This window comes from Ailuropoda melanoleuca, chromosome 15, assembly GCF_002007445.2.
Source record: "Ailuropoda melanoleuca isolate Jingjing chromosome 15, ASM200744v2, whole genome shotgun sequence".
NCBI classification, from domain to species: Eukaryota; Metazoa; Chordata; class Mammalia; order Carnivora; family Ursidae; genus Ailuropoda; species Ailuropoda melanoleuca.
This window is the reverse complement of record NC_048232.1, coordinates 24451279-24465329: the sequence shown is the minus strand read 5'-3', so window position 1 is coordinate 24465329 and position 14051 is coordinate 24451279. Positions and strand designations below refer to the sequence as shown.

General features: G+C 38.7%; 1 protein-coding gene across 2 annotated transcripts in view; it reads right to left on the bottom strand.

Moving 5' to 3' along the window:
- Positions 1 to 11720, bottom strand: part of RAB18 (RAB18, member RAS oncogene family) — a 33534-nt gene extending 21814 nt beyond the window's left edge. The window contains exons 1-3 of one of the 2 annotated variants that reach the window (XM_034643744.1): positions 11501 to 11718; positions 9126 to 9258; positions 6158 to 6213 (exon numbers count right to left, since the gene is read on the bottom strand). In XM_034643744.1, the coding sequence (XP_034499635.1) occupies positions 6158 to 6213; positions 9126 to 9130 (61 nt within the window). In that variant the 5' untranslated portion in view covers positions 9131 to 9258; positions 11501 to 11718. Of the gene's footprint in view, positions 1 to 6157; positions 6214 to 9125; positions 9259 to 11500 lie in introns of both variants that reach the window. The other variant, XM_002929578.4, reaches the window with a different exon arrangement.
- Between the last annotated feature and the right edge of the window lie 2331 nt (positions 11721 to 14051).

The following is a 14051-nucleotide window of genomic DNA, read 5'->3' as shown; positions in this document are numbered from 1 at the left end:
AATAAAATAAATCTTACAAAAAAAAAAAAAAAAGATTTGTTGACTGACGGGCGCTTGGCTGGTTCTGTCAGTAGAACGTGCAACTCCTGATCTTGGGATGGCAAATTCAAGCCCCATAGAGGGTGTAGGGATTATTTAAAATCTTAAAAAAAAAAAAAGTTTGTTGATTGTGTTGTTCTATTTCCCTATGGTCTCATCTGTGTCTTTTGGATCTATTTAATTATGAAAGAGATATAACAAATCTCCTAATAGAACTGTATTTTCATCAAATTCTCTTGTGTTTTGAACAGATTTTGTTCTTCTATATAGCATCTATGTTTGCTGCCTACTTGTTATGACTGTTACAGCTACTTTGTTAATTAACTGGGCCTTTCATTATTACATACTATCTTATTTCATTATATTAGTACATTAACCTTAAATTCTACTTTAAAATACATTATATTACCACCTCTCCTTTTATATGGTTTGCATTTGCCTGGCCCATCCCTTTATTTTCAAACTTTCATTATTTGTTTTAAGTACTCTTCAATTCCATCTGACAATGTGAGTTACTAGAACTGGGCCTATTCACAATTAATTAACTGATATATTTTAATTCTGTTGCTTCCTTCTTATGTTTAACATTTTTGACATTCTGTTCAAATCTGTGTTTGATCCTTTTTATTTCTGTATTACTACGATGCGATTAAAAGAATACCAAGTTAGAAAAGTTGGGAGGCTGGGTTTAGTCGCAGCTCTTTTACTGAGGCAGCAGCTTAACCTCTTTAAGTCCGTTTCCTCCTTCTCATCAAGGTATATAAAAATTCCTGCTTTACCTGCTAGTTATTTTGGGGGGTAAGGGGTAAGGTAACATCGGGGTAAGGGGACATCAAGAGGGATACTATAAAAGCTTTAAGGATCCAACAGAGAAATGATTATGAGGACCTAGATCCCCAAATTTGAGTTTACAAACTTTAAAAGTATCAACCATAAAATGAAGTAAGTGCCCTACTACCCCAGAGGACAGAGTTAATATGTTTTAGGAGTTGAGAAGGAGGGGAAGCTGGGGGTGAGAAAAGATGTACAAAACCTCATGAAAATTAAAGTCTGGGAGATGAAGAATAACCTGGGAAGGCAGGACTTTTGTGATGACTACTTAAAGGGAGACAAACAGTATGATGGTTTTATGGCAAAAAGCAACAGCAACATAAAAAATGTTTTGGAGCGGAAAGAGGAGTGTGGACAAAGGCCTTGTCAGAAGCATGCTGAATTCTGAGACTCCCAACTTGACTTCTGCTGACGGACATGGGGCTGGCAGAGGGTTGGATGGTCTTATTTCAAACAAATATCATTATCCAATAAATAGGAAATAAAATGACAACAAAACAGCTTGGAAATTAAGAAACACATTCCTAAATCAAAAATTTCAAATGTTCAAAAAAGCTAAACTGAAAATTCAAACTATCCAGAGAGCAACGAAAAAGAAACACACCCTACCAAACCCTATGGGGCACAATAAACTTGTTCTTAGAGGACATCTTTATTAAAGAGTAAGGATTAAAAAGAAGGGAACTTAATACTAATCTTAAGAAACTAACAAAATAAACCAAAAGAAAAGTAGGAAGGAGAGAAGGAAAAAAATGAAGCAATTTCTCAAACAATTAAAAAAATACATTCCTCAGGGTGCCAGGGTGGCTCGGTCAATTAAGTGTCTAACTCTTGATTTCAGCTCAGGTCATGATATTAGGGTTGTGAGATAAAGCCCTGTGTCAGGCTCTACACTGTGCATGGAACCTGCCTGAGATTCTCTCCCCCTCCCTCTGTTCCTCCCCCCACTTGCACATGCTCTCTCTCTCTCTCTCTCCCCCTCACTCTCAAATAAAAATCTTAAAAAAAAAAAAAAGCAGAGAACTCGTTTTAAATTTTAATTTAAACAAATAAATTTTCTAATTTTTCTATCTGAAAAAAGTTTTACTGAAAGCGCTTTTTATACTTTGAGTATAAAACAAGGTAAATTAAAAAATAAAAAACTTTTAAAAAATAAAAACTTTAACATGAAGCAAATTTGCCTATTTAACCAGATTGTATAAAATTAGTGTAACTAATTTCTACAAGGATCTAATCTCCATGCTTAAATTTCCATCAGTTCTATCTATGCAGCTGATTAAAAGTACCATCATAAGGCCTTGCCATAAGCAGAAAAAGAAACCTGATGCCTTTTGTTTTTCTAAACACCCCCTTGCAGCAAACAAACAAAAAACCCAGTCAAAATAGTCTTACAATTGTGTGTGTGTTGTGTATTTATTTTTATGTCAGAACTATTATCTTGGGTTATACATTTAAATATTTGTTGTCTCATTCTATTTCTTCTTTTGGATTAAATATACATATGCTGAATCTCCTTTTCTGATTTCCACATCATTTTTTCTCTCTAATGTGTTTTAACACTTTTATTCATTTTGGTAAATTCTACCCACTTTTTCTATTTCTAGCTTCTATTGTCCTTTATCTTGTTTTCCACAGTCTCTACCATCCCTTGTGATCTTTCTAATTTCGCATTTATTTCAGTGATGGTTTTATTTTCTTACCTTATTTTTCTTTCTGCTTAATCAGCTTACATTGCATTTTCTCCTGCAGTCACACTATCTCTTCCCTGACCTCTCGCATCACTGCTTTGTGCTCTCAGTGGTAAATACTTCCAAAAAGTGTTTTAAATTCATAGCAAAACAGCTGGGCATGATTTTCATCTCCTTTACAGAAACATTTTCTCTGTTGAGTATTCATCTGCCCTTTGTTTTGCTTTTTCTTTTTTTTTTAAAGATTTTATTTATTTAACAGAGAGAGACAGCCAGTGAGAGAGGAAACACAAGCAGGGGGAGTGGGAGAGGAAGAAGCAGGCTCCCAGCGGAGAAGCCTGATGTGGGGCTCGATCCCAGAACGCCGGGATCATGCCCTGAGCCGAAGGCAGACGCTTAACGACTACGCCACCCAGGCGCCCCGATCTGCCCTTTGTTTTTCTGCTACTTTCTTCCTTTTGGATTCGTGAGTGGTAGGGGTAGCTTTTAGCTGAAATCCTTTTGATAATTCATGTTTAAAGGAGGTGATTTTTCTTTGGCCAAGCTATTTGTAAGAGATTCATGCAGAAGGCTATAGTGGTTCCAGTTCTTGACCAGCAAAACTTGGTCTTGATTTAAGGTTTTATATAAGAATCATTTAGGTTTTTTTGGTGTTTTGTTTTTGTTTTTTTTTCTTTCAACAGCCAGTGGACATAGGCAGCCTTGAGGTTTTCACAATGCAAAGTCATCTCTTCCCCTACTGCTACAGAGACAAATTTAAAAATGGTTTGTTTGTGTGATTCTTTGCTTGGCTTCATCTCCCCAACGTCTTAGAATCAAACCAGGTGCAGGGGAACTCCTGCCATTAGCTTAAAAAAACCTATTTTGCTTTTGCAAACAAGGGATTTAGGCTTTGCATCTCAGGGTGGGCCTCTCAGGTTCATGAAGCTTCTCTTACTGGTTCCAATCTCTGCAGCTGTGGCATCCTCACTATACTTCTTCCCACATACAGTCTGCTTAGATTCACTGCTTTTGGCAGCCATTCCACCTATTTTGTGGCCTGGGGTTTTTAGCTTTCTTCTAGTTCAGTGGAATATGGGGTTTGTATTTTAGTTTTTCCCTCTCTTTATTGTTACTCTGGCTAACCGCCAGAAAGCAAAAGAAGAAAATGCCAACTTTATTGTACCATCCTCAGATTCAAAATCCAACAATTATGTTAAAAGAATATTTTATATAAGATAGAAACCTGAGTGTCTCATTATATTACTGAAAGATAAAGATGTGCTTTCCTTCTATTTTAACGGTAAAATACTAATTTTCCACAAATTACTAATTTTTACAAGGCCATTAGCAACCAAGCTGTTTTATTTTAAAAGCTCATGTGTATATTAGTTATAACCTAAGTCAGAAAACAATCTGATGCCTAGATGTAAAAGATACTTTTCAAGACCCAGAGCCCATTTGGGGAACAAATTATGTACATCACCAGTTTGCCACAATCTTAGTATTTATTTTTAATAATCAGGACAATACATAATTTGTCACATAATTTGTCACTGTCCAACTCTCCAGATTCCATTTGGGTTTAAAATGAAGACAGATAGCTTTATATTATATATTGATTATTCCCTTAGTAAAATTTTAACTCTAGGCAAATTCATTTTCCTGCCAGTTACTACTCTTCTACTCCTTGCTATCCACTGTTAGGCATGTACTGAGTGAAATGAAGTTTTACTACTAATTTTTTAAAGAACAAATAATATATCAAAGCCAAATTAAAATGGATTTCAAATTATGCGTGTTTTAAATGATTCCTTTTCACACACATAAATGTAAATCTGTAAATGTTAATATGCCACACAAAAGCTAAGTAATGCCTGGTATAACGTATTAAAACACTTAGAGGCACTATGAACTCATATTGATAAAAAGAAACCAAAAAGACCTCTTCCTTGCAGAATTCTAAATAAAAAATGTAGACGGAATGATAGAATTTGAAAAATCACTGTTTGACAACCACCATAGTCAGAATGACAGGATGACACCTCAAAGAAATTTGGCATATATCACCTTAAGTAACCACAGTCCCATCACCAATAATTGTACAAATATATGGTACAAATACACACCATGCTCTGAGAAGTACACTGTGGAATTACTGCCAAAAACGCATCACCTGAATCTAACCACTACGACACATGCAACGAAAGGGTATTCTACACTATAACTGACCTGGTACGTACTCTTCAAAAATGTCAAGGCCATGAATGACCAAAAAAAACCAAAGAACTGCCCAGACTAAGACACTGAAGAGAAATGACAACTAAACGCAGTTGTGATCCTGGACTGGATCCTGGACCAGAGATAATTTTTTTTTCTTTCGCTAAATAAGACATTAGGGGGACAGTTAATGAAATCTGTCTGTATACAGAATTGTATCCATGTTCATTCAGGAAATACACATTAAAGTATTTAGAGATTAATCTTGTCTGCAATTTTACTCTCAATTCAAAGAAAACAACACACTGTGTGTGTGTGTGTGTGTGTGTGTGTGTTTAGAGAGAGCATGATAAAGCTCATGTGATAAATATTAATATTTGGGGACACACAAGAATTCTCGTACTATTTTTACAACTTTTCTCTAAGTATGAAATTATTTAACACTTGAAAAAAAGAAAAAAAAATCCACACACACAATAAATGAAAAAAAAGCCAGTTAAGAGAAACTCTTTATTTTCCCTTATAATTATGCTAGAATCATATTTAGTACATTCTACTCAACAGATCATGAAATTTTAGAGCTGTAAGAAAAACGTATTATCTCTCACTAAAACTCCTCCATTTGTAGGTGAAAACAGTGAAGTTAAAGGCCTTCCTCAAGATCTAGACGACTGGTTCAAGGCAGAGTCAAGACTACTATCCTGCTCTGACTCAGCTCTCTCACACTGCAAGCTGTCTGTCTCTTGATACCTTTATATTGTCATCTACTTCCTGAACATGTGATACACACGCTAAATAGCTCAACTTTCTCATATATTCTAGTAAGCTAATGTGGCAAACCAATTTCAGGCAATCTAAATTCATTTTAAAGATGCATTTAGGTATTACTGTTCCTAATAATCTTTAATAACTAATATCAATAAACATACGAGTTCAGAATATATGCAGGATACTGTAGCAAATGCTAAAAACGCAAAATTAACACACTCTACTATCAGGTGATACTGTTAGGCCCACAATGATACACACCAAGTCTATATTATTCATCATTACAACCCCACCACTAGGACAGTGCCCGACATACAATAAATTTTCAGATAATTGTATGCTGCTAAATAAAAGACAATACACACTACAAGAGAGAAATGTATGTACAGATAATCATAATATTCACAGTGTTAACCAAGTGCCATGAAACAACAAATAAGTTATTTTTGCTTGGTGAGATCTACAAAGGCTCCAGAATTTAATGAAACCAAAGTTAAGCCTTGAAAGACAAAAGAATTCAACAGACATGGAAGCAACGGGGTGGTAGATGGAGGGTAAGAAGGAATTACATAAAACAGGCTGAAGGCAAGAAATACGTGGCATTTCTATTGAATTTTTAAACACAGGCTTACCTATCGTTGCTGCAAGTTCTGGATCAAAAGTGTCATCTGTGAACCTCAAGAGCAGGCTAAAAGAGATGTTAAAAAGACAGATTAGAAATTTGTCTTTTTTCCTAACCATTTGGCAAATGTTCATAATTATTATATTTTGTCACAAATTAGACACAAATAATGGGCTCACTCGTGATCCCAGAGTCCAGGGATCAAGCCCCAGGTTGGGCTCCCTGCTCAGTGGGGAGTCTGCTTCCCCCTCTGCCCCTCACCCCGCTCATGCTTGCTCTCTCGCTCTCTCAAATAAATAAAATCTTAAAAAAAATAAATAAATAAATGGGGCGCCTGGGTGGCACAGCGGTTGAGCGTCTGCCTTCGGCTCAGGGCGTGCGTGATCCCGGCGTTGTGGGTTCGAGCCCCACATCAGGCTCCTCTGCTATGAGCCTGCTTCTTTCTCCCACTCCCCCTGCTTGTGTTCCCTCTCTCGCTGGCTGTCTCTATCTCTGTCAAATAAATAAATAAAATCTTTAAAAAAAAAAAATAATAAAATAAATAAATAAATAAATAAAAGAGCCTACTTTTAAAAAAAAAAATTAGACACAGATAAGAATAGCTGATGTAGGTCTGCTCCCACAAATACTGCCTCACTGCAGCTATATATATAGGAATTAAATTATTGGAAAGGCAATAAAAGAATCCCAAGAGCAAAGCAGTTTACTTAATATATTCCCCATGCTCCCCTACACAATTCCCAAGTGTGAAAAGATTTGGGTTTGGTTCTGGTTTTGAACTGTAATGGTATATCCTTGTGAGAAAATATCAGCAACATGTCATACTGTGACCTGAACAAAAGGGGGGAAAGTAAGTCTCTTGGTATGCAGCAAATTAATTTTTTGTTTAAATCTGATGTGTACTACACTCTGAATTCAAGTAAAAGAAAAAGCTGTGAAAATCTATCATTTGGTAACAAGTAGTAATAGGACTATTACCTAAGTGGGAAGAAAACATACAGTAAAAAGTGAAGGTAGATCACGCGATAGCCAGAGTAGGTATACTCTAGCAAATGCTAGGTAGGGTGTATGAAATCAAGTAGGCAATAGGAAGTTACTGAAAGCTTTTAAAAGAAAGAATGGCAAGAACTGCTCTACATTTTGAAAAGTTAATGCCAGCAAAAAACAAAATGCAACACAATTAACGGAAGACAACGGCATGGTTATGGTGAGAGATAAGAAGGACTAAACCTAAGAAATGGTAAAGAAACTAGAAAGAAAAGAGATGAAATAATAGCAAAAGACACCGTATGAGTAGGAATTTAAGAAACAAGGCAGAGGATCGCAGGGGAAGAGAGGAAAAAATGAAACAAGTAGAAACAAGAGAGGGAGACAAACCGTAAGAGACTCTTAATCATAGGAAACAAACTGAGGATTGCTGGACAGAAGGGGCGTTGGAGGGATGGGGTGATTGGGTAATGGACACTGGGAAGGGTATGTGTTGTAATGAGCACTGGGTATTATATAAGACTGTGATGAATCACAGACCTATAGCCCTGAAACAAATAATACATTATATGTTAATCAATTGAATTTAAATTAAAAAAAAAAAGATACCATATGAGTACTCTAAGATTTTACATCTCCCAGAATTATTTACTTAATATAAGGTGGAAGTGTCATTTATTAGATGCTCTTCAAAAATACAATCTAAGCTTTTGTTAAAGCCCTAGATTTATAAAATTAATCAATCATCCTTCACATTATCTCCTACAATAGGTCGAGACTATTCTACCGACCTGATGCATTAATTAAATCAGGGAAATAGCTATCAGATGTCTGAAATGCAAAAAAAAATTTATGAATATTTCTGTAGGTTGTAATTATTGATGCTAGAGATTTTTTTCCCAGAGTATACTGCTACACATAATGGCCTTTTGGTATTCAAAATCCGGTGTCATTAATTGTATTTGAAAGATTAACTCTCCCTTTCTTGGTTTTGCTTTCTTGTGTTTACTATGAAACCAGCACCACAAAAGTGAAATAAACAGATTTTCCACTTAACACTGTACAGTCTTGACTGTAACTTTGCTTACTCCAACGTGAGTCAGATGACAGCACTAACAAGAATCTTAAAAGACTGCACTGTAAAAATTTTCTTCTCTCCCCAACAGTAAGTCTTTAATAAAAGTAAAAATTCACTCATATTTTAAGAATGGAAAAGATATGTATCCATACTCGGTCACCACACTAAATATTATTACATAAAAGAAACTCATAGAGTAGTAGTGGCAGTAATAATAATAATACCAGAATAATACAAATAATAACAATGGTATTGGCTATTATTTATCGAACACCAGCAATGTTCCAGACACTGGAGCCAGCGGTTCTTCTTACATAATTGTTAATCCTTACGATAATCCTTGTCATTAAAGGTACTTTGTCAGGAAAGCCAGGGAACTGATATGGTACAAAGCAACAAATTTTAATACTGGTCTGAGTAGAAGCCGATCTTAGCCGGGGATACACTGTTAGCTGGAAATGTATTCTAAACTCTATATTACGCTTTTTTCGAGGCAGAGAGTCTATCTCTCTATTAAACTTTTTAAAGACTCCACAACCAGAAAATGATGAAGAACCCGTGCTCTAAAGGATGTATATTTAAGTATTCATATTTTCAAAGTCAAAGGAACAAAATACTCTCCATGCAGAGCTATAGACGGAAGGAGTAACAACTACTGTATCACTTGGAGCAAAACAAATTTCTAATAAACAGTGTAAATAGTCTGCATTTCTTAATTTACAAATGAAATTGGCCAAAAAGGATGGGGACACAGAGACATAGGAGGGCAGCAATTTAGGTAACAGAAGGTCTCTATAATCCCTCCCAGTTTCTGAAACACTTTGCTACTTCTTTACTTCACCATGGCTAGCCACAGGATCAAAGCATCTTATACATTTAACATCAGAGAAGAATTGAAGGATTTCTACCCAACCTCATTTTTCAAACGAAGAAGTGAAGACCTAGAGTGGTCAAGTATCACACACAAGTGGCAGCACCGGTTTCATAATCCTGACCTCCTGGCTGCTGCCTCACATGCTCATCACACTCCAGCGGTCTGAAATAAACTGGAAAAATAACCCATTAATCTGAATTACTTAAGATGTCCATTGTCGGGCAACAATACAAGTGGTATTTGACTTCTATTAACTCTAGATCTGTAAAGAAACGGAAACTCATTGGTCAGAACAAGCCTGAAAGATTATACCCATGACAAATGTTTTTGTACTAACTCACCTTAAAAAGAATAGGCTTCTATCTTAGTAGAGTCATTTATTCTCATCATACCCAGAAGGAATAAGTGTTCAAGGTTGTTTTCCAACCTTGGTGCATATGCACCAATAACGTTTATCTAGCTAGGAAAGCAAGCTAACTTTCTCCCTAAACACAATCCTTTCTTGAAAGAGGTAGTTAAAGGTGTTAAAATTTTGCAGAGCAGCTGAAAATTCACAAGTACTGAGAAAAGTTTGGAGCAGATTAGATCCAAACAAGTTCATCTGAAGGCAGGGAACTAAGGAAACCAATAAATCCACTTAACTGATTTTACACTAGAGGAAGAACCCCAATTATGTAAACACTCTAGTTAACCTTCCAGAAAATTTTAACACAGCTTAACTGGTCATCCATCCAATACATTTAGGAAATATTGCCAACCAAACTTGTATTGGACTGAACCACATGAAATGACATTCAACCATTAGAGACTTCAAAATTAGCAATCTCATACGCCTTAACCTAAATGAGGGTCACATCTCAAGAAAAAAAAAAGATCACAAGGCTATAGAAGTCCTATTAAGACAATGTTCAATATACTAACTTTTTAAGCCTCAAATATAATAGTGATCATGAAAATTACTTTATTCAGTCCTTTTTTTTTTTTTTTAAGATTTTATTGATTTCCTTGAGAGAGAAAGTGTGAGAGAGAAAACAAGCACGAGCCAGGAGCGGAGCCGAGAAGCAGACTCCCGGCTGAGCAGGGAGCCCACAGCAGGGCTCTGGGATCATCAAACTCCAGGATCATGGACTGAGCACAAGGCAGACGCTTAACCCACTGAGCCACCCAGGTGCCCTATTCAGTCCTTTAAATAATGCATACATACACACACATACACACTCCCCATACTATTTTGCTAGCCCACAGCGTTTCATTAATTTATTCCTTGTTATTACAAATCCCTCATTTCAATATACACTGAGCACATTAAAAGAGAAAAATTAGAAAATACATTGTCATACTCCAAAAATAAATAAAATTGTAGAACGTATTAACAGAATAAAATTTCAAATCCTTAAGCATCTAAAAAAGTACAAGCTGATGAAATGATCTGAAAGATAAGTTTATCAGCAGGTACAGCTAAAATATGAAATTACTTACAGCTCCTGGAATTGGAATATTGTTTAAAAATCAAGACAGCCTAGAATACAACCTAGTGATAATAACAATAATCAGATGGCAAGGATAACTCTACCTGGAGAACTCTGTTCTAAGGCTTGGATGAAATCACAACCCGCTTGCGACACCCACTGAGCGTCACTGTTCTTACCTGATACTCACCTCGAACTACTGTCAATTATAATTTTTCCCTCAAGAAAAAGTCAAGAAAGAAAACACAAAATACTAATTTGTCCTGTCACCTCTATATGATGTGGCAGAATGCGAAGGAACAATTACACTTCATTCTCAAAGGAGGTCCACAGTTTAAACTCTAGCATCTTAGACTAAAGTGAATTACTCAAGCGGTAAGAAGACCAAAGAGTTCTTTCACAGCTGACTCAGAAGCAAACACAGAAGCAGCAACGGGGTGCACCAAAATAGGCCAGGAATGTGACCCAGGGCGTCACGAAACTTCCTGCGTGGAACACTACGTATTCAGAGAAAGCCTGACAGAAAAACCAAAGTGCTAAAGTTACAACTCAACTCGCGGGGTGACCATGAGCCTGAACCCCAGTCGGGCTGCGCTCTCGGCCAGACTCGGGCCCAAACCCGCCCGCCACGCCCTAAGCAACTCGGCAGCAAACCCGCCGGCCGAGCGGCGGCCCTCGGAATTGTTTTCTTATTTGGTACGACAGGAGGGGAAACGTATCCAGACAAGTCGGGCCTGCCAGGGGCCGACTAGCAGGCGGGCGCGGGTTGGGGCTGGGGCTGCAAGACCGCGCGGCCGAGAGACCTGGGAGAACGAGCGGGGCCCGCCCCCAGCCCGGCCCGCACCGGCCGCCGCCTTTACCGTTCCCGACGCGGCCCAGCAGACAGCGGCCACGGAGGCAGAAAGAGCCCCGCCGCCCTCGTCACCGCCCGCAGACCCGCCTCACCTGGACTTGCCCACGCCACTCTCGCCGATGATAAGGATCTTCAGGGTGGTCAGCACGTCCTCGTCCATCCTGACCCTGCTCCGCTCTGAGCCCAGCTGGCCACCCCGGTCCGGTTCTCAACCCTTCACCGGAGAGATAGTCCGCGCATGCGCACCGCTGTCCGTCTGCCACCTTCCTTTCTCCCCGGGTGTTTAGGTTGCAGAAGCCCCGGTCGCCCTAGTTCCGCCTTGAGGAAGCTCTGCGTCTGCGCAAACTCAGAGTCCCAGGCGTCTTTCCGGAGCGCTTATTCAGCCTCTGCGCAAGCGCAGATGGGAAGATCCGCGTGTGATTTCACCCTCTTTTGCAGGCTGTTACTCCTCCCTTGACCTAGCCTAACCCTCCTTCAGTGATATACTTGGGAAGGGACTGAGTTGGCAGAGCATAACGCTCTTTGATTTCAGCAGCTGCTCGTAACAGCTGCACTGCAATAGGAAAAGCTTGTGCTGGAAGGCAGGTATCTTAAATTTAGGTCCCAACGCTACATGATGAGGAATAGAAGCAGGAAAATGTTCACCTTTAGCCCAATAGGCTGACCTGCAGCCTACATAGTTTGGATAAGGTTCAAATATGTGCTGCTTGCTATAGTCTCAGGACTGCCTGTATATCTCACTAGTTAATACTGAACCGAATGATAAGCACCAGAGAAATCTTGTGAAAGTAGTTTTAGGAGTAGAAATAGGAAGAAAACATTTATGATCTAATACTCACTACACATCTCTCCTCCCTCCAATACTCCCCAAGTGAGTATTAAGCATGTAACCACCAGCTTCATACAGCAAAAAGGACAGCCCTTTCTGCTCACGGGTCCTGTCCCCATGCTACTTAAATAAACTTATTAAGTTGTACCATACAACTCCTCAAGAATTCTCTCTTGACTATTGTGCTCAGAGACCCCACACCATACCATATAATGGCTTTACATTACCTAGCCTTCTGAGCCTGTTTCCCGTCTCACAAAGGCAATAATACTTCTTAGAATAATACCGACTTCTTAAAATTGTTATGAAGATTAAATGAGGTAATTAATGAACACACTTTGTAAACTCAGGTGCTCTATAAAGGGTGCACGATTGGGTATTATTAACTTACTGGCTTACCTTCTGTTAAAGAGTAGTACCCTTCACCCAGTCAGTTCACTGTGAAAGAGAGATGGAAATGTCAGGCAGATCAGGTGCATACAGACCTCTGCAGGTGCAACTTCAAACCGACTACTGCTACAGCACATCTGCAGGAATTGTCTGTACGTGCTTGTCTTCTTCACTAAACTGTGAATCTTAGTGAAGGTACCAAACCTCCTATTTAATGTTTAGCAAAGTGCCTGGTACATGGCAGACACTAAATGAACATTAGCTCTCAGATCTTATTTTCTTATACTTGCAGCTAATGCTAGATACAACAGGTATCTGTGCAAAGAATATATTAATAAAATTTAGAATAAATTTTAAAAACTAATTTTTTCAGGGGCGCCCGGGTGGCACAGCGGTTAAGCCTCTGCCTTCGGCTCAGGGCGTGATCCCAGCATTATGGGATCACCCCACATCAGGGTCTTCCGCTATGAGCCTGCTTCTTCCTCTCCCACTCCCCCTGCTTGTGTTCCCTCTCTCGCTGGCTGTCTCTATCTCTGTCGAATAAATAAAATCTTTTAAAAAAAACTAATTTTTTCAAATATCTAGAAAAGCTTTTTCTGCCAGACAACCAAATGGCTCCCTCACCTCCTTCAGGTCTTTGCTTGAATGTTGCGTATGCTCAAAAGAGTCCTTCTCTGTTCCTACTACTGAAATTTGCAAATCCTTCCAACAATCCTTATACCTCTTTGCATTATTCTTCTGCATAGTACTTACCATGCTCCTGTATACCATATATTTTACTATTTTGTCGACTGTGTAATCTTCCCCAACAGAAGAGGAGCTTCACAAAGGTGATTTTTGTCTGTTTTGATCAGTGTTATATCCTCTGTATCTAAGACAGTTACTGGCATAGAATATGTGCTAANTTATTTTGTCGACTGTGTAATCTTCCCCAACAGAAGAGGAGCTTCACAAAGGTGATTTTTGTCTGTTTTTTTTTTTTTAAAGATTTTATTTATTTATTTGACAGAGACAGAGACAGCCAGTGAGAGAGGGAACACAAGCAGGGGGAGTGGGAGAGGAAGAAGCAGGCTCATAGCGGAGGAGCCTGATGTGGGGCTCGATCCCATAACGCCGGGGTCACGCCCGAGCCGAAGGCAGATGCTTAACCACTGTGCCACCCAGGTGCCCCCGGAGCTCTATTTTTAAATAGGCTGGGGGATTATCCCTGAGCTGCCCACCACCCACACATGGGTATCATCATGCATCAGACCCAGCGGCTGAGCACCCTACATGTATTGTTCTATTTAACCCTTATCACAAATGGGGACATGGTTTTGTCTTATTATCCTGANAGAGAGAATCTCAAGCAGACTCTGTGCTGAGTGCAGAGGCTGACACAGGGCCCAATCTTACAATCCTGAGATCATGACCTGAGCCAAAAC